Genomic DNA, 14,612 nt, shown 5'->3' on the forward strand with positions numbered 1-14,612 from the left:
CATCCATCAGGAAGACGGATAGAAATTCCACACTGGGTAGGGGCTGAGCTAGACTTCTGGTTCACCTTCCAATTCTAAGAGTTTCATTTATTTGTTTTGCTTAGGCTGAGACATGAGCAAGCATTAAGAAATGAAACATTCCCTCGGTATCCCCATTCCCTCAGTATTCCTCTCCCCAGTACAGAACTGGAGGACCGACCCCAGCCCAGATGTGGAGATACATTTCCAAGGTTTCTTCCAGCTTCAAAATGTCATGATTTTAGATTAAGATCACATTTACTACCCAAATAAATGAGGATCATTTATTCTCTCCATTCAGAAGATGCCCACAATTCATGCCAGTGTTACATGTCTTTGACTGATTAAAAAATCACCTAAATCCTTGATGCGTCCAAATAGTGATCTTCCTTATTCAGTTGATAGTGGTGATGGACATCTAGGTGTAATCCACTGTGAAAAGAGACTTAATACTTGAAATCCAGTTACATCACCACTCAACCTTTTGTTTTTAAGACATTAATCTTTCAGTTGTTGCAATTTAAAGTCCTTTTATCACTTGGGGATGGGGTTCATTTTTTTTTTTTTTGACATACTCCAAATTTTTCACCAGCTTTTCTAGTTCATGTGGAATGAGACAGAGTACTCAAGTAGAATCCTGACCATAGGTCAGGGCTACAGAGAGATTCCCTCCAGACTGCTGAATGCAAGTTATCAGAAACTGACAGTAAGATGATTTTATGTAGGAAACTAGACTCTCCCTAGCCTTTATTTCCTTGAAAGGAAAGTATCTCTGCACTACGGTGACAGATTAAATACTGGCCCATAAACCAGAGCTTGGAAAGCCCTGGATGGCCTGCTTTAATGGGGGGCCATATGACCAAGTCTGGGCCAGTGCAGACTGGGCAATGGTCCTCTGTGAGAATAGGACTGACAGCAGGTGCCTCACCAAACTGCCTCCCTGTTGATATCATCCCAGGTCTGGCTTTTCTCAAACCATTCATTCACCAGGTAGATACTCCATCCAGGGACCTGACTCACAAGCAGCCTGTACTCATGCCATGGGCCTCAACATTTTTATTCGTATTACACACACATCCTCATATCTGGGCCTGCAGTATGTTTTACATCTCTGTTCTGATTCCCAGATGTATTAACTCTTATTCTTTTGCATTCGCACATTTTTTCTAAGCAAGCTATATAATTGTGAAATTCAATCTGGGCCTCTCAGATGCTTGTCACAAAAGCTAACCCCAAACCTGGTATCATCACAAGTCTTCCTGAGGAAAAAAAACCATTGCCCACCTTTGAAAAGATTGGCCCATACACCCTTTGACTGACACTTACCCACTGAAAACCAAGCACTTCCTGAGTAAGCCACTCCTGCTAGATATGCTTCTGCAGGCTGGCTATTGGGCAAAAAACAATTCCAGTTAATGAAACAAAGCACGTCAAAACTCATATGAAAAAACCCTTCTACAGAATTGGCAGTTACAAGTCAGGAAACTCATCAGGTGTTTGTGATCTGCCCATGATTTAAATTCCACAAAATTTCAAACTAGGAAAGAACCCTGTAGTTGAGAAATTTAAATCCCTCTTTTTATTTAACAACCATGTATCAAATGCCTATTCCTTAGTTGGCACTCTGCAGGGCTGAAGATAAAAAGATAAATGGAACCACTCTCCTAGGCTCGCCCCTTAATGGGGAGGACAGGCAAACAGGTAAACCGTCACAGCAACTGCTCTATTCAAGATATCTTCTCTGAGAAACTGAGTCCCTTTACTACAATTGAAGATATCAAGATATGAGTCCCAGAGAAGGTGACATTTGAACTGCCTGAATGAGAATTAAATAATGGAAATTGTTATCATGCAAATAATCAGACTCACACAGAGAACATATTTGTGTACTTTAATTTATTAGCATTAAATATGCATAACAGAGCAACAATGTCAGGTTTAATAATAAAAAAAACTTGTAATTCCTTTGTAAAAAGCAGTAATAACAACAACAACACAAACTTGAAGTCCTGACTCAGGTTCCATTATTTTAAGAAAACATATTGGGCTTTTAATTTAATAAAATGGAATAGCTTACAAAATGTTTAAAAACCAATGTCAAGATGGCTTAAAGTCCACTTAGGCGATATAAGGAGTCAGCAAAATTGGTGCCACTTTTTTTTTTAACTCCTCTTAGCCCATGTATCTTCCCACTGGGTATCATCCAATGATGTTTTGGGGGGACCAGGAGGTTATGTTGGTCAAGGCTGCATTTCTAGATTACAAAAACAGTACAGACAACGATAAACTGAGATGTAAACAAAGAAAGAGGATTTTATTTGTTTTGGTTTGGGGTTTTTTTCATGAAATTTGCCAGGTCATTTTCTCTTCAAGTCCAAGTATGGACAATAATTAAAATACGTTAGTCACCCAATAAATCAAACACTGAGTGAGTGACTAACCTATCTTTTCCACTTGTCAAAAACTGATCAACCTAAGGGAAAATACAACAAAACTGAAAGAAAGCTTTAAGGTTGAAGCTAATATGCTAAGCGGAAAAGCCCTTGAGATCCAGCTGGCACAAAGCCAGTCTCAATGACCAAATACCACCACCACTCTCCATCTAACTGTGCCACCTTTCTGATGTTTCCCTCTCATACTCCATCCCCCAATGTGACTGGAGAAGGAAGCAGTTAACCAGACAGTCACCGCACAGAACCATTCACAAAGAGTCACAACTTAATACCCTCAAAATAAACATAGTTCTTCTCCACTTACTGCTTCAGGGGGCACATGAGAAGACTGCAATGCCAGATCACTCGGTAAGAATGTATCCAGTGCATGGTAAGGCACTGAGCTGGCACCACTGGTTCAATGACCCTATTTTCCAAATGAAAATTTTGAATATGCATGTTAACAAAAATTCTGTAACTTCCAAGTATATGCAGCAACCTGGGAGACATAGATTAGACACTGACATTCTAAAACATTCTAATGTTACATAGACGCAACTGAACATTTTGTATCAGAAGTAGTAGCTCCTCCCCTCAAAAACAAAAAACTGGGCTGTACAGTTAATTTAAGAGACTCCAAATATTTGAATCTTACATCTGATGGAATTTTTTTTAATTTAGCTCAAATAAAACCTTCTCTTTGAACACCAACCATCATTCCTCTAGTTTCATAATTGGAGAAAGCACCTGAAATTGACACACTGGAGGTGGTATGTCATCATCTGAAGGCAGCTATTAACATAAATCTCTGATATCCACTTGCTTGTTTTGCTCTTAGCGGGCGTGTGCACAATTTCCAGTTGCAAGAGACAGTTCATAGAAAGTCAGGTAGACCATGTTTTAAAATAGTCATAATATATGTTTGCTGTGAGGCAAAAGCATGGATTAGGGGCATAAAAAGCAAAAACTCCACAAAATTCTATTCCTTTCTATGATGGTCTCAATAAGAGTCCATCTAATTCCAAAAATGCAACATTTTAATAAGTGATTACTACTTCTTCAGACAGGGTTTGTATTTTTTTAATATCTAAGACTTCAGCTACCTGAGTGTACGTTTATAAAATGAATTAGAGCTCCTAGCAACATGTCTTAAATATCAGGTTGATAACTCATCTATTTAAGACATTACGCAGAACACCTAACTATGTTGGGATATGAAATGTTTTGTTTGACTTCTTATATAACTGATGGCTTGTCAATGAATATAGGAGATGAAAATATTACAGAATAAAATGGGCTGAAAATGTCAAGATTTCTAAAGACTTAATTTAAAAACTGAAATTCTGTTTCAGTGCTTACATCATTCCCACCTCATGACTATTTTTAAAAAGGAGTGGAGTCCTCACTGGGTAGGTAGCTCAGTTGGTTAGAGCATCATTCCAATACACCAAGTGGTGAGTTCAATCCCTGTTCAGGGCACATACAAGAATCAACCAATGAATGCATAAATAAATGGAACCACAAATCAATGTTTTTTTCTTTCTCTTTCTCTCTGCAGCCTCCTTCCTCTAAATAAATAAATAAAGTAGAATGTTTAAGAAGCACTGGCTAAAATTTTCGCTTTAACTTTTGCTAGAAATTAACAAAATCCTCAAGCCAGAGTAGCAATGTGGGTCACTATAGATAATGACAAAGGCTTACAGTAATACCCTTCAAAATTATAGTAAGTAGCAACTCCTTATAAGGAGAGTATGCTATTTCTACTTCTGTGTATATATTTACCTGAGTAGAAGACAATGCTTAACAGTTTTCCTTTAGTAAACCTCAAAGATCAAACCAGGTTATAACATTTATCTTCAGAATTTATATTTCTGCTAAACACAGAGATATAAGTTTCTTCTCATAATAAAAATATTTTACATATATAGCTAGTAGTTCAGTAAAGCAAAATTCACACACACACACACACAAAAAGTGGTATCTTAAATATACCTAAAGGAGTGACAGTTACAAAAAGATTTTTCCAGAGAGCCACCTCTGCTAAAGAATTTGCTTCACTTGCCTACCATCTAGTCCCACCTGTGACCAACCCTTCTAGCTATTCTGTCTCCATTTCGACTATAAAACAAGTGTCACCACATACTGTTGTAGACCCAAGCTATTCATGGATTTTAACATTAATGGTCTGCCTATTCACGAATGACCCTGAAAATACATTAGCACATTGTCACGTGTAACTCTGTGTCAGCAGTGACTGACTTGCCATCCCCAGGCAAGTGGCCCAAATGTAACCATTTAGGTTCTCAAATCCCACTTGATGATCTTCTGATTCTCACAAGTGATGGTGAGTACAATTATTGCCCTTTTATATATGAGGAAAGTAGCCAGTGACATTATAATATATATATCAATGGAATTACATAAAATTGTTATTGAAAATCTCACTATATCCCTCTTGAATAGCAAGAGAATGCTACCCAAAACATTGCTGAAAAAACCAACAAAATGATTTTTTAGCATTTATCAAAGTTCCATATTATGAATCATTATCATTCTTTAATGTCCTGGAAATGTCCAATATCTTCACAAAATTTTCAAAAAGGCTATTTAACTGGCTCTGCTAAAAAGACAGTATGTCTAGAAAAATGCTGTTTTCCAATGAGGTCACTATAACTGGATTCTGTATTTGGCTTCATAATTAGTTTCAACTTTATACATAGCTAACACAACAAATAAATAAGGAAAAGCATTACGAGGCCATTTTAAAAGTTATAATGTACAATATATCATTTTTCATCTCTAAAATTACAAATAAAAACAGAGAAATAGATTTTTAAAAGCTTATTTTTTTTTCTTCAGGGGAGAGCGCAAACACAGTCCCCCACTACCACAGATCATGCAGTCGAGTTTCCGACACTGGGGGAAATCGCAGGGGTCGGCACATCCTGAGTGCAAGGGATAAGCCTCGCCCTGGGAAAACCACCTTCGTGACCAAGGTATCTCCCCTGCCAAGTAACTATAAAAGCCTATTTTTAAACTAATATAAACAAATGTTAGAATAAATCTCTAACTAGTTTCTAAGGTGTTTCTTTTTCATATTTTAACTGGCTATCTTAAAATAGATCGCTCATTTAAAGAACTACGTTTCTTCCCCACAATTTCCAAAAACTATTATTTTTTAAATGTTAGTTCTTCTAATTGATGACTCTTTAGAATCATTGGAATTTCCCAGAATCCCAGTCTCAACTGTTGCCTTAAGCCTTAAGTTTACAGAATGTTTTGAAAACAATGCACTTGTGTTATATTTACTTTATAGTAATGAATGGATCGATCTGATTTGTAGTTAACAACATTAATTTGCATGCTATTCACTAAGTCCTGAAAAGAATGTGGTATCAAGTATATTAACCATGCCCAAATCGTGTTGTTTATAGTATAATTAGATTAGCAGACCCCTTTCTTCATATCGACTGCTTATGTAATCTTCAGCCACCAGACATTTAATCATAGTAAGTTTCAATTAACAACCCTGAATTAATGAGGTTTTACTCTACTCAAATGGAGACCCAGATATATAAAATAACTCAGCCTACGGTAACAAAATCAGTAAAATAAATTCACAATAAGGTCTTCTTGACAACTGCAAAGAAATGACATATTTCTGTTTTCTTTTTAAGTAGTGTTACCAGTCTCATTCAGCTAGAAAACTGGTGGCTTGAATCCTTATTTACTTAGTATTTTACTTAGCTACCATTTTCTTGCTTATATGATCTTAGATATATTTCCAGAACTTCCCTACATATCCTTTGTCTACACTAAAAGTATATAGGTGACGATACACAGTAAAACAAGCTCCCTTTTCCCCAGGCAAAAGCAACCTGACACAGAGCACAAAAGTGCCCTACCTTGAGTTTTGATAAATTTCCTAAAACTCTTCCCAGGGATTCACCCCTCAACAACCTGCCAGGGTATCTGGAATTTCTACCATTAGAAACAGCTCAGGTGAGGGTACAAGAACCACCACAAAATATCTGAAAATGGGAAGGGAGCGAAGGGCAAGAGATGGAACAAGGGAGTGCACTCACTCATCACACACAGTTTAATTTCCTCCAAGTATCTAACTGTCATGTAGCAAAGTTCTACAGCCACTAGGGATTTAAAGGCAGGAGCAGGCAGGGAGAAATGAAGAGAAGCCAAAGTTAGGAAAAAGGCCTGTGGAACATCACTGCAGAGAAAACCAAGCTATTGGGTATGTTGGGGGGAGGGGGAAGAGGGGAGTAGTTAGTCTTCTACTTACTGCCCTCCATCTTTGGCTTTATATTATGCAATGTTTCTTTTTAAAAAAAAATGTAAAACAATGGATCAAATTATTCTGATTTCCTACAAATGGCATTATGAAAATGTTTTCTCTGAATTTTTATACTTTCCATTGTTTTTATCCAAGAACAGTCAAAATGAAACAGCGCTAGTTTTGCTAAATGAAGTAACTTTTCCTGAGATAATCTAAATGAATGCTTTTCATCTCCAATGCTGCCATTCATTTCCTTTCATTTCTGAGGCTTGGAAAATGATCAGGGTCTCTGAACATACTCCGGAAGGTGCTGCAAACCGGAAAAAATTAGTTGAAACTTAAACTCAACCTACCTTTCTAAAGTTGCATTCTGGAAGTACGTCAAGAAAGTCACATTACTACAACACAACCACAAACACAGCTTTATTTGTAAGTAAGTAGCAATTTGTTATACAACAAAAACCAGAGCACACTCCTGAAGGAAACTGTAAACAAACACCATGGCATGCCATGGTACTAATAATCCAAATACCTCTTATTTCTGTTTGTAAGCAAATACCTCTAACTATACTTGGTAAAAGGAGAGAAAGCTTAGGGAGTACAGAAATTTCCTCAAGGATAATCCCTTTCCTGCATTAAAGAATAAGCCAATTTTAGAGCACTGAGATGAAGTTCTAGCAAAATTTAGAGTGAAGTCATGGTTTTGTGAACTCTCATTTTTATTAATATAAAAATTGTTTGGTAATGTTTTCCATTCATTATACATGTACTTTGTACTCACTAAGCATGTGTATACATATTCAAGGAGAACTGCTATTTCATAATATACTGATCATCAAAATTGATTATCATCTCATATAATCAATCATAAAAACCGGATGTATGACAAAATATTGAATCCAACATTTGATAACGCCTTTTAAGACAACAATGGAAAGAAAGCATAAGAGAAATAGTGGTGGTGTGTCCATCTTAAAAATCAGGATTCACCAAAAAAACTTTTTTCTATAAATTAATTTCACACTCAGAATTCCACATCCAGAGCCCTATCAAAACAAATGTAAAGTTAACTTTTCCTATTTTGAGTCTGTTACCCACATTTGCATTTTAGTTATGCAATAATATGTAAACACAATTTTTGGAATTATGGGTTGATGTGTGTACTTACAATGGAAAGCTCCATTTATAACAATATACATAATATAGCATTGAAAAAAAAAGACAAAACAGCCATGGAATGGTTGAATGGACTCTTTCACATTAACTGGCAAAGGCAACAAGCCTAAATGTATCAACAATCATTTTTACATTTCTTCACTTCATGACAATTTTACATGTACATTTAGAATCCACAGCTTGTAATTTAAAACAGGGAATGTAATCTTACATGTGTGCACGTGGTTTTTTTTAATTGCTGACCCATTCACTGCTATCATTTGAATTGCAAGCTTTACATTATTTTGGAAACAGATAATCTTAATATACAGATTGGAGTTATAACTAAACTTCACACATTGGGGAGATATCTGTTATCCTCTGATATTTTAGCCGAACGTCTTAATTATCTTTAAGTGTCAACAAAAAGCCTTAATACAAACAGTTCTTTTGAATGAAGTTGAGCTGACTATTTACAGGAGAATCCATGCCTGCAGAAATAGCTGTGCATCTGTAGTCCTATTTCCAGTCATTTTTGCAGATATTTCCTCATTTTGATGGGTTTATGAATACTGCTCTAAAGTAGGAATGATTCCAATAAAACCAAAACAAGAGATATTTTATTCTATTTTTCTTATTAAAGGAGACCACAATTTCCCCCATCTTCAAGAGAATACACAGACAAAACTTCAAAAACTGAGTAAACCTGAATGGAGCAATGAACAGTATTGAAGCCCCAATGACTTCTGTTATCACAGTCCTTAGGCTGCTGGGTTACTTCACCAAAGGGCTCATGATGCAAATGACTTTACTGCCTTGCACTCTACTTGCAAGCTCTGGCCACATAAGATCCTATCTCTGCTTTACACCACACACACACACACACTCACACACACACACTCACACACACACCACCAGCCAGTGTTGTTTTCAATTTCAGAGGCCTGCTCTGCGCCTAGCCCACGCCCAACCCTGCTTTGCTCTGCATTCTGACCCCGGGAATTATGGATACTACTTAATCCTGGCGGATCTGCTCTGTTGCCTCATCCTTCCAGGATTCCTAGGATGGTTCCTCCCCCACTCCACCACGGAATACAGGGACGGCGGATTCCCCTGTGCAATAGAGACCACTGCCTCTCCCCTTCCTCACTCCGTGCATCCCAGCTTCTTTGCCAAAAAACCCAGAGCCATCCTCACCAAGAGTATAAAATGTAGGGCTGTGGGATAATCAAATAGCCCATTAAACGGGGTGACAGGGGGTGACAGAGGCACGGAGAAACAGAGCGAGGCGAGTTCACCCCTGGGGAGGTGTGCTCCAGAGGAGAATCGTTCAAGAGCAATGACAGGTCCATGGGGAAAGGCTGGAGGGGGCGAGGGAGGTTGGAGAACTGCTTTTCGAGTCCTCCTTTCTCGAGGGCCTGCAGGGGAATCCCGGGGCGGCGGCGGCAGGGCTCTAGGGTCGTTCCCAGCCTCCAGCGCCCCCGCGCATCCCCTCGGACACCCCCCACGGCCTGAGGCCGCCCCCGCCCCGCGCGGTAGGCACCGCCGGGCTCCCACCAGCTCTCCCGCTCTCTCGCGAGTCCTGTGCAGGCCCTTCCAGGGGGAGGGGGAGGGAGCGCGGAAGGAATTGCTGCAATGGAGCGCGGAGAGAACCCTGCCCGAGCCCGGCAGTCGGTGGAAAGCCACGGCCACATAAAAATGCCATATTAATTTTTTAAAAGCCATAAATCACCCCTTCCTGTGCAAAAGAAAACCATAAACCCGATCCCATGCAAGCCAGTGAACAGCCACCCACTTCCTATTTCTGTCACAGCAGCTACACCCTGCCACCAACCACCCCCCCGGCGCCCCCTCCCGCCACCGCCACCCCCGCAGCCGCCTCCCCAAGGCTCAGCCATTTGCCAACCGACGCCCCCGAAAATACAAAATCCCCAAGTGAGGTTGGGTGGGAGGTGGGGGAAGGGCGCCCGAGAAAGGGGGACGAGGGTTGCACAATATCCTAGAAGGTCTGTGGCAGGAGCCGGGAGAGAACCCGGGGCGGGGGAGGGGAGGCCAGCCGCCCGGGTGCTTGCGGCACACGGTGCACCCGGGCGACCGCGAGGAGCCGCTTACCTTTTACCACCCTGTCGGTCGTCGACAACTTGGGATCAATTGCCTTGGGCTCGGACATCTCCAGCCGCCGGGGGACAGCGACGCGCTGTTCGTCCGTCCTACTGCTCACCCCGACCGGACCGGCGGGCCAGACACTCAGCGCCGCCGCCGCCGCCGCCGCGCTGCAAACCGCTCAGTTGGAGATCTGGTTTCTGAGCTGGCTTTAAAGTTACTGCCTTCTCCGCGTGTCCCTCTTCCTCCTCCTCCTCCTCCGCCGCCTTCACTCCTCCTCCGCCGCCACCGCCAGTCCCGCCGACTCTGCTCCGGGCACGCGTGTGTGGTTGTTATTTATTTATTTCCCAAGCACGCCTCTAGGTTCTTCTTTTATTCTTGGGGAAGGGGGATGGGGAGGAGAAGCGCACACACGAGCACCCACCCTGGCACAGAGACCAGGCACGGCGGAATGGAGCCCCACGCGCGCACACTGCCGGGATTAAGACCGATCACAAGGGGAGGGCCGGGGGCGAGGGAGGAGAGGCAGGGCCGCCGCTGTCAGTGCCACCAACCGCGCCTCGGCGTCCCCGGCGGCGGAGAGGCGCCCGCCGTTGCTTCTGCCGCTGCCGCCGCCGCTGCCCCTGCTGCTGCCGCTGCTTCCCCACACGGAGCGCCGCCGCAGGTCCGCGGCCGCCGGAGATGTCCCGCCGCCGCTCGCCTCTGCCTCCCCGCACCACTCCTTCACTCACACAGGCAGAGCCGCGGAGCTCGGCAGACACAGTCCCAGGCGTAAGCTACCCTCCTCCTCCTCCGCCGCTGCCACAGCCGCCGCCACCGCGCCCGCCTCCCCCTCCGCCTCCTCCCCTTCCTCCTCCCGGCCCCCGCCTCCAGCGCCAGGTCAGTCTCCACCTCCCCGCCGAGCCCGCCTCCGGCTGCCCGCCGACGTCTGAGCTGCGGGCGCTTATTGGCTGGCGCACCTGTCACTTGTCAGGTGGCAGCCCCGGGTTCCGCCCGCCTCCCGCTCCTCCTCGCGGACCCGCCCCCCTCTCTGTTTTCTCCCAGCTGCTAGTCCAGCGGGCTTGGCGCCTCCGCCGCCCAGTCCCTGCTCAGGTGTCACTGTTGCAGGCAAACCCGTCTTACGGAAGGAGAGTGGGCAGGGGTCGCGGCTGGGAGGAGAGGGGCTCTACCAGGCCACCATGGCCCCCTTTGGCTTCCGCCTCTGGACCCCGCACACACCCCCGCGCCGCTTCGGTAACCGTGCCTTGTTGGCTGGGTTACCCTCAGTGTGAGTAGCCAAGTGCAGAGGGTGTCTCCGAGTGTGTGCGTGGCCGGCAGGAGGGCGAGAAGGGTGGAGGCAAAGAGAGGAGGGAAGGGGTGTGGTGAGAGCAGACCAAGAAAGGGCGGAGGAAGGAAGAGCGCGGGGAGTTCCGCGGCCCGAGCCACAGTTGCTGTCGCTGCTGCAGCTGTCCAGGGAGGATCGCCAAAACGTTGACGAATAAACAACCTACCTTGGGGAACCGGGCTCTGCTTGTGATGGGTGTAGAGTTGTTGTAGCTATTGGGCCTTTTTCGCGGGCGGTGTGGTGCTTACTGTTTCCTACCCTGGTCTCCATACTTTCCGAGGAAGGGTCTGCTCCGGAGCGTTGTGGGCCGGGAACGTGGTGGAAAGTGCGGAGCGCTACCAGGCGCGGGAGCGGGCTATGCAAGAAGGTTTGGGGACTGGAGTCCAAAGGATCCTGGACATCTCTGAGTCACCAGGGCACTCTGAGACCCTGTGGATCTCCAGGGAGAAATGAGGGGGCGGGGAAACACGGGAGAGGGTCGCCTTTTCCATGTTCGAACACCGAGCTTCTGGTTGGGTGCTCGTGACACACCTCCCTTCCTAGCTCTTTCCAGTTTTCAGGCACCAGTTGATGCTACCGGTACTTACAGGGCCTTGAAGCCCTATGAGGATCCACACACTGGTCCCTCCAGTTGGAAAAAGAATAAAGAGAATTCAAGGCACAGAGCAAAGGGTGGTGGTGGCCTAAAGGCCCATTTCTGGCCTACCTGCCATTCCACAGAAAGAAGAGTGGCTCTCCCTCTGCACAGCCCCTCTCTCAGACCTCAGTCAGCACCAAGGACTGGCAAGGAGGCTGGAGTTTCTTTTGGAATAATGAAGAGAACTAAATAAATTTCTCACCCTCCATCCTTCCTGTTTTATTTCCAAATGCCTTCAATATCAACTTTTTCCTATTTCCTGCAGGGGATCATACGCCTAGTAAAAGGCCTAATAAAAGATTTAAGAAGCTAGGAAATAGAGCCAGGAGTGTTTTGGGGGACAGGGATTACATTAAAGCTCAAACTTGCAAATAAGTTTTAGGAATTGACTGATGGTGCTGGACTATGACTTGAACAGTTTGGCCTAAAAAAAGTAGGAACTTACTGTAGAAGGCAGGTGAGCCTTTGAAGGGGCCTCCCAGCCTGAAAGGAGATCATGTAGGGTGTGTCCCACTGGTTCAGGGAGGCTACCACTGACTCCCAAGATTCTACTGCCCAATTCAGAACCCAAGATAGTGAGTGTAGTGAGTGGTAATTAAACAGACAGTACATTCAATAAATATGAATTGTTCTTTTATAAGCCAGGCACTGTGGTAGTTTATGTGTGTGGGAGGGGTGGGGGGTGCAGATGGTCCTTGCCCTCAATAAAAGCTAGAGTCCAATAGAACTATCAAAAATGTGAGCTCTGAGAAGCCACTGTATCATCTCAGGAAGGGGTTTTGAGAACGCCTGGTGAGCATGGGCAGAGCTAGTTGTTAAGGCAGATTTAAGAAGCTGGTCCCTGGCCAGATGGCACAAAGCCAGTCAGGGATGCTAAGACCTGTGGGTGAGGAAGAGGGCCTGTTTGAGGAAAGACCAGGAAACCATGACCAGGGATGCTCACTTCTGAGACCATGATGATGTTCCCTCCCAAGGTTGAAAATAGAGACGCCGTTTCCACCCGTTTTTGGACTCAGTTTTCAGGTTAAGGAAAAATACCTTTGAACCAAGATCAGAATGCTTAAAATGTCAGCACCATATAAAACTTGCATGATACAGATAGAAAGTAAAGGCACACCTTGGAGGCACACCCTTCAGTCCGCTACAAGTCTAAGACACCTCCTAGCTGAGGTATGTGTGGGAAAAAAGGTTATGAATCATAATCACTTTACAACGCATTATCATCAGGTAACTACAATACAAGTGTGTGGTTCCACATGGCTGCAACACAGGCATGTCTTCTAAGCAAAACTGGACCCTACTCCAAGGGTCTAGTTTGAAAACTAGACAACAACGTGTTAATTGGGAACTGGTTATGTCCTCATACCTGGCCTGCTGAAATAGCCAAATCTTTGTTATGCAATATTCTTTTCACATGTCCTACTATCTGCTACTGCCATTTTTAAAATTTTGTTAGACTGCCCAAGCTCACTATAATTACATTACACTTGCATAAGATTACCTTTTACTTGAAATATACATTTTCAGGCATTTCCTGGATGCTCACTAACAATGTCCTTTGCTTATAAAGAAACAGAAATGAAGAAGAAGAAGAAAAAAACCTTGGCAAAAACAACTTGCTTTCTATTACAAAAATTGTATTTCCCTTTCTTTTGTATATTTGTCTCTGGGAAGCATCTGCCCAGGTAGGAATACCATTTCCTAGCCTGCTCCCATTTGCACCTAAGTGAGTCCATGTGACACGTTCTGGTCAATGAACTGTGGGCCAGAGTATTTCATTATTTTCAGGCTAAAACAGCTAAGCAGCATATATACGTTCTCCATCCTATGGGTTCCTGAACTTTAGCTGAATGCTGAGACTTCTAGGGCCCAGGGGAAAGCATAATGCCAAGTGAAAAGAGCTAACTGCCTGAATTACCACATAGAGAAATGCTGCCCACCTACTAGGAAAATCTGCATTAGACTTGCAGTGAAGAAATAAACATTTACTGTGTTCCATTGAAATTTGGGGGTGTTTGTTAAGGTTGCTGGTATTACCAAATAACTGAAGTTATTTAAAATGTTAGTTCAAAAGTAAAATTCAGAATTATTCTGTAATAGAACTACCAGACTAAAACTCTTCCTATTTCTTTTAACACATGAGCAACAAATTTTGACTTCTTGTAAATGAATTAATCATTTACCAGTTGTGTTTTTCACACCTGTTCTGTACAAGGTTCCATGCTAGATGACGCATAAATGTATGGAGTGAGGATTCAAACCTTTTGTCCTTTCATTCGAGGACCTCAAAGTCTTGTTATACAAGAATGTTTCACATAACTTTGCAAAAATTTAGAAACTTAAGATGTAAGGTGCAACTTCCTCTCACTATTGAAGAACACAAACTAATTTCACTATTGACTTCACAACTAATTATAAGGATAAATATGTGTGAATAAAAAAGAAAATATTGAGGATTTGCATCATCTATGCATTCCAATGCTCCAAGTCACAGCTGATCTACTTGGGGGCAAGTCATAATAAAGAAGCAATGTTTTAGTTTGTTTGTAAGTGCTCTACTACATCTAGAGGCATATTTTTTTTAAGAAAAGAACTAAAGATACTGTATTTTATATCTTGTTTTGAGAAAAACCTGCTTTTGAAATTTTGAAT

At 43.0% G+C, this 14,612-nt stretch overlaps 1 protein-coding gene and 1 non-coding gene across 3 annotated transcripts in view; both read right to left on the reverse strand.

Annotated features, from left to right (window-relative positions):
* PPP3CA (protein phosphatase 3 catalytic subunit alpha) overlaps window positions 1–10,840 on the reverse strand; it is a 305,211-nt gene extending 294,371 nt beyond the window's left edge. For both annotated transcript variants that reach the window (XM_024574958.4, XM_045183657.3), the window contains exon 1: window positions 10,009–10,840. In XM_024574958.4, coding sequence (XP_024430726.3) covers window positions 10,009–10,066 — 58 coding nt within the window. In that variant the 5' untranslated portion in view covers window positions 10,067–10,840. The remainder of the gene's footprint in view (window positions 1–10,008) is intronic.
* Window positions 5,307–5,470, reverse strand: LOC112317879 (U1 spliceosomal RNA). The gene has a single exon (XR_002976142.2). It is a non-coding gene; the product is annotated as a U1 spliceosomal RNA (small nuclear RNA).
* Window positions 10,841–14,612: the final 3,772 nt, after the last annotated feature.

The sequence above is a fragment of the Desmodus rotundus genome, chromosome 4 (assembly GCF_022682495.2).
Source record: "Desmodus rotundus isolate HL8 chromosome 4, HLdesRot8A.1, whole genome shotgun sequence".
Lineage (NCBI taxonomy): Eukaryota > Metazoa > Chordata > Mammalia > Chiroptera > Phyllostomidae > Desmodus > Desmodus rotundus.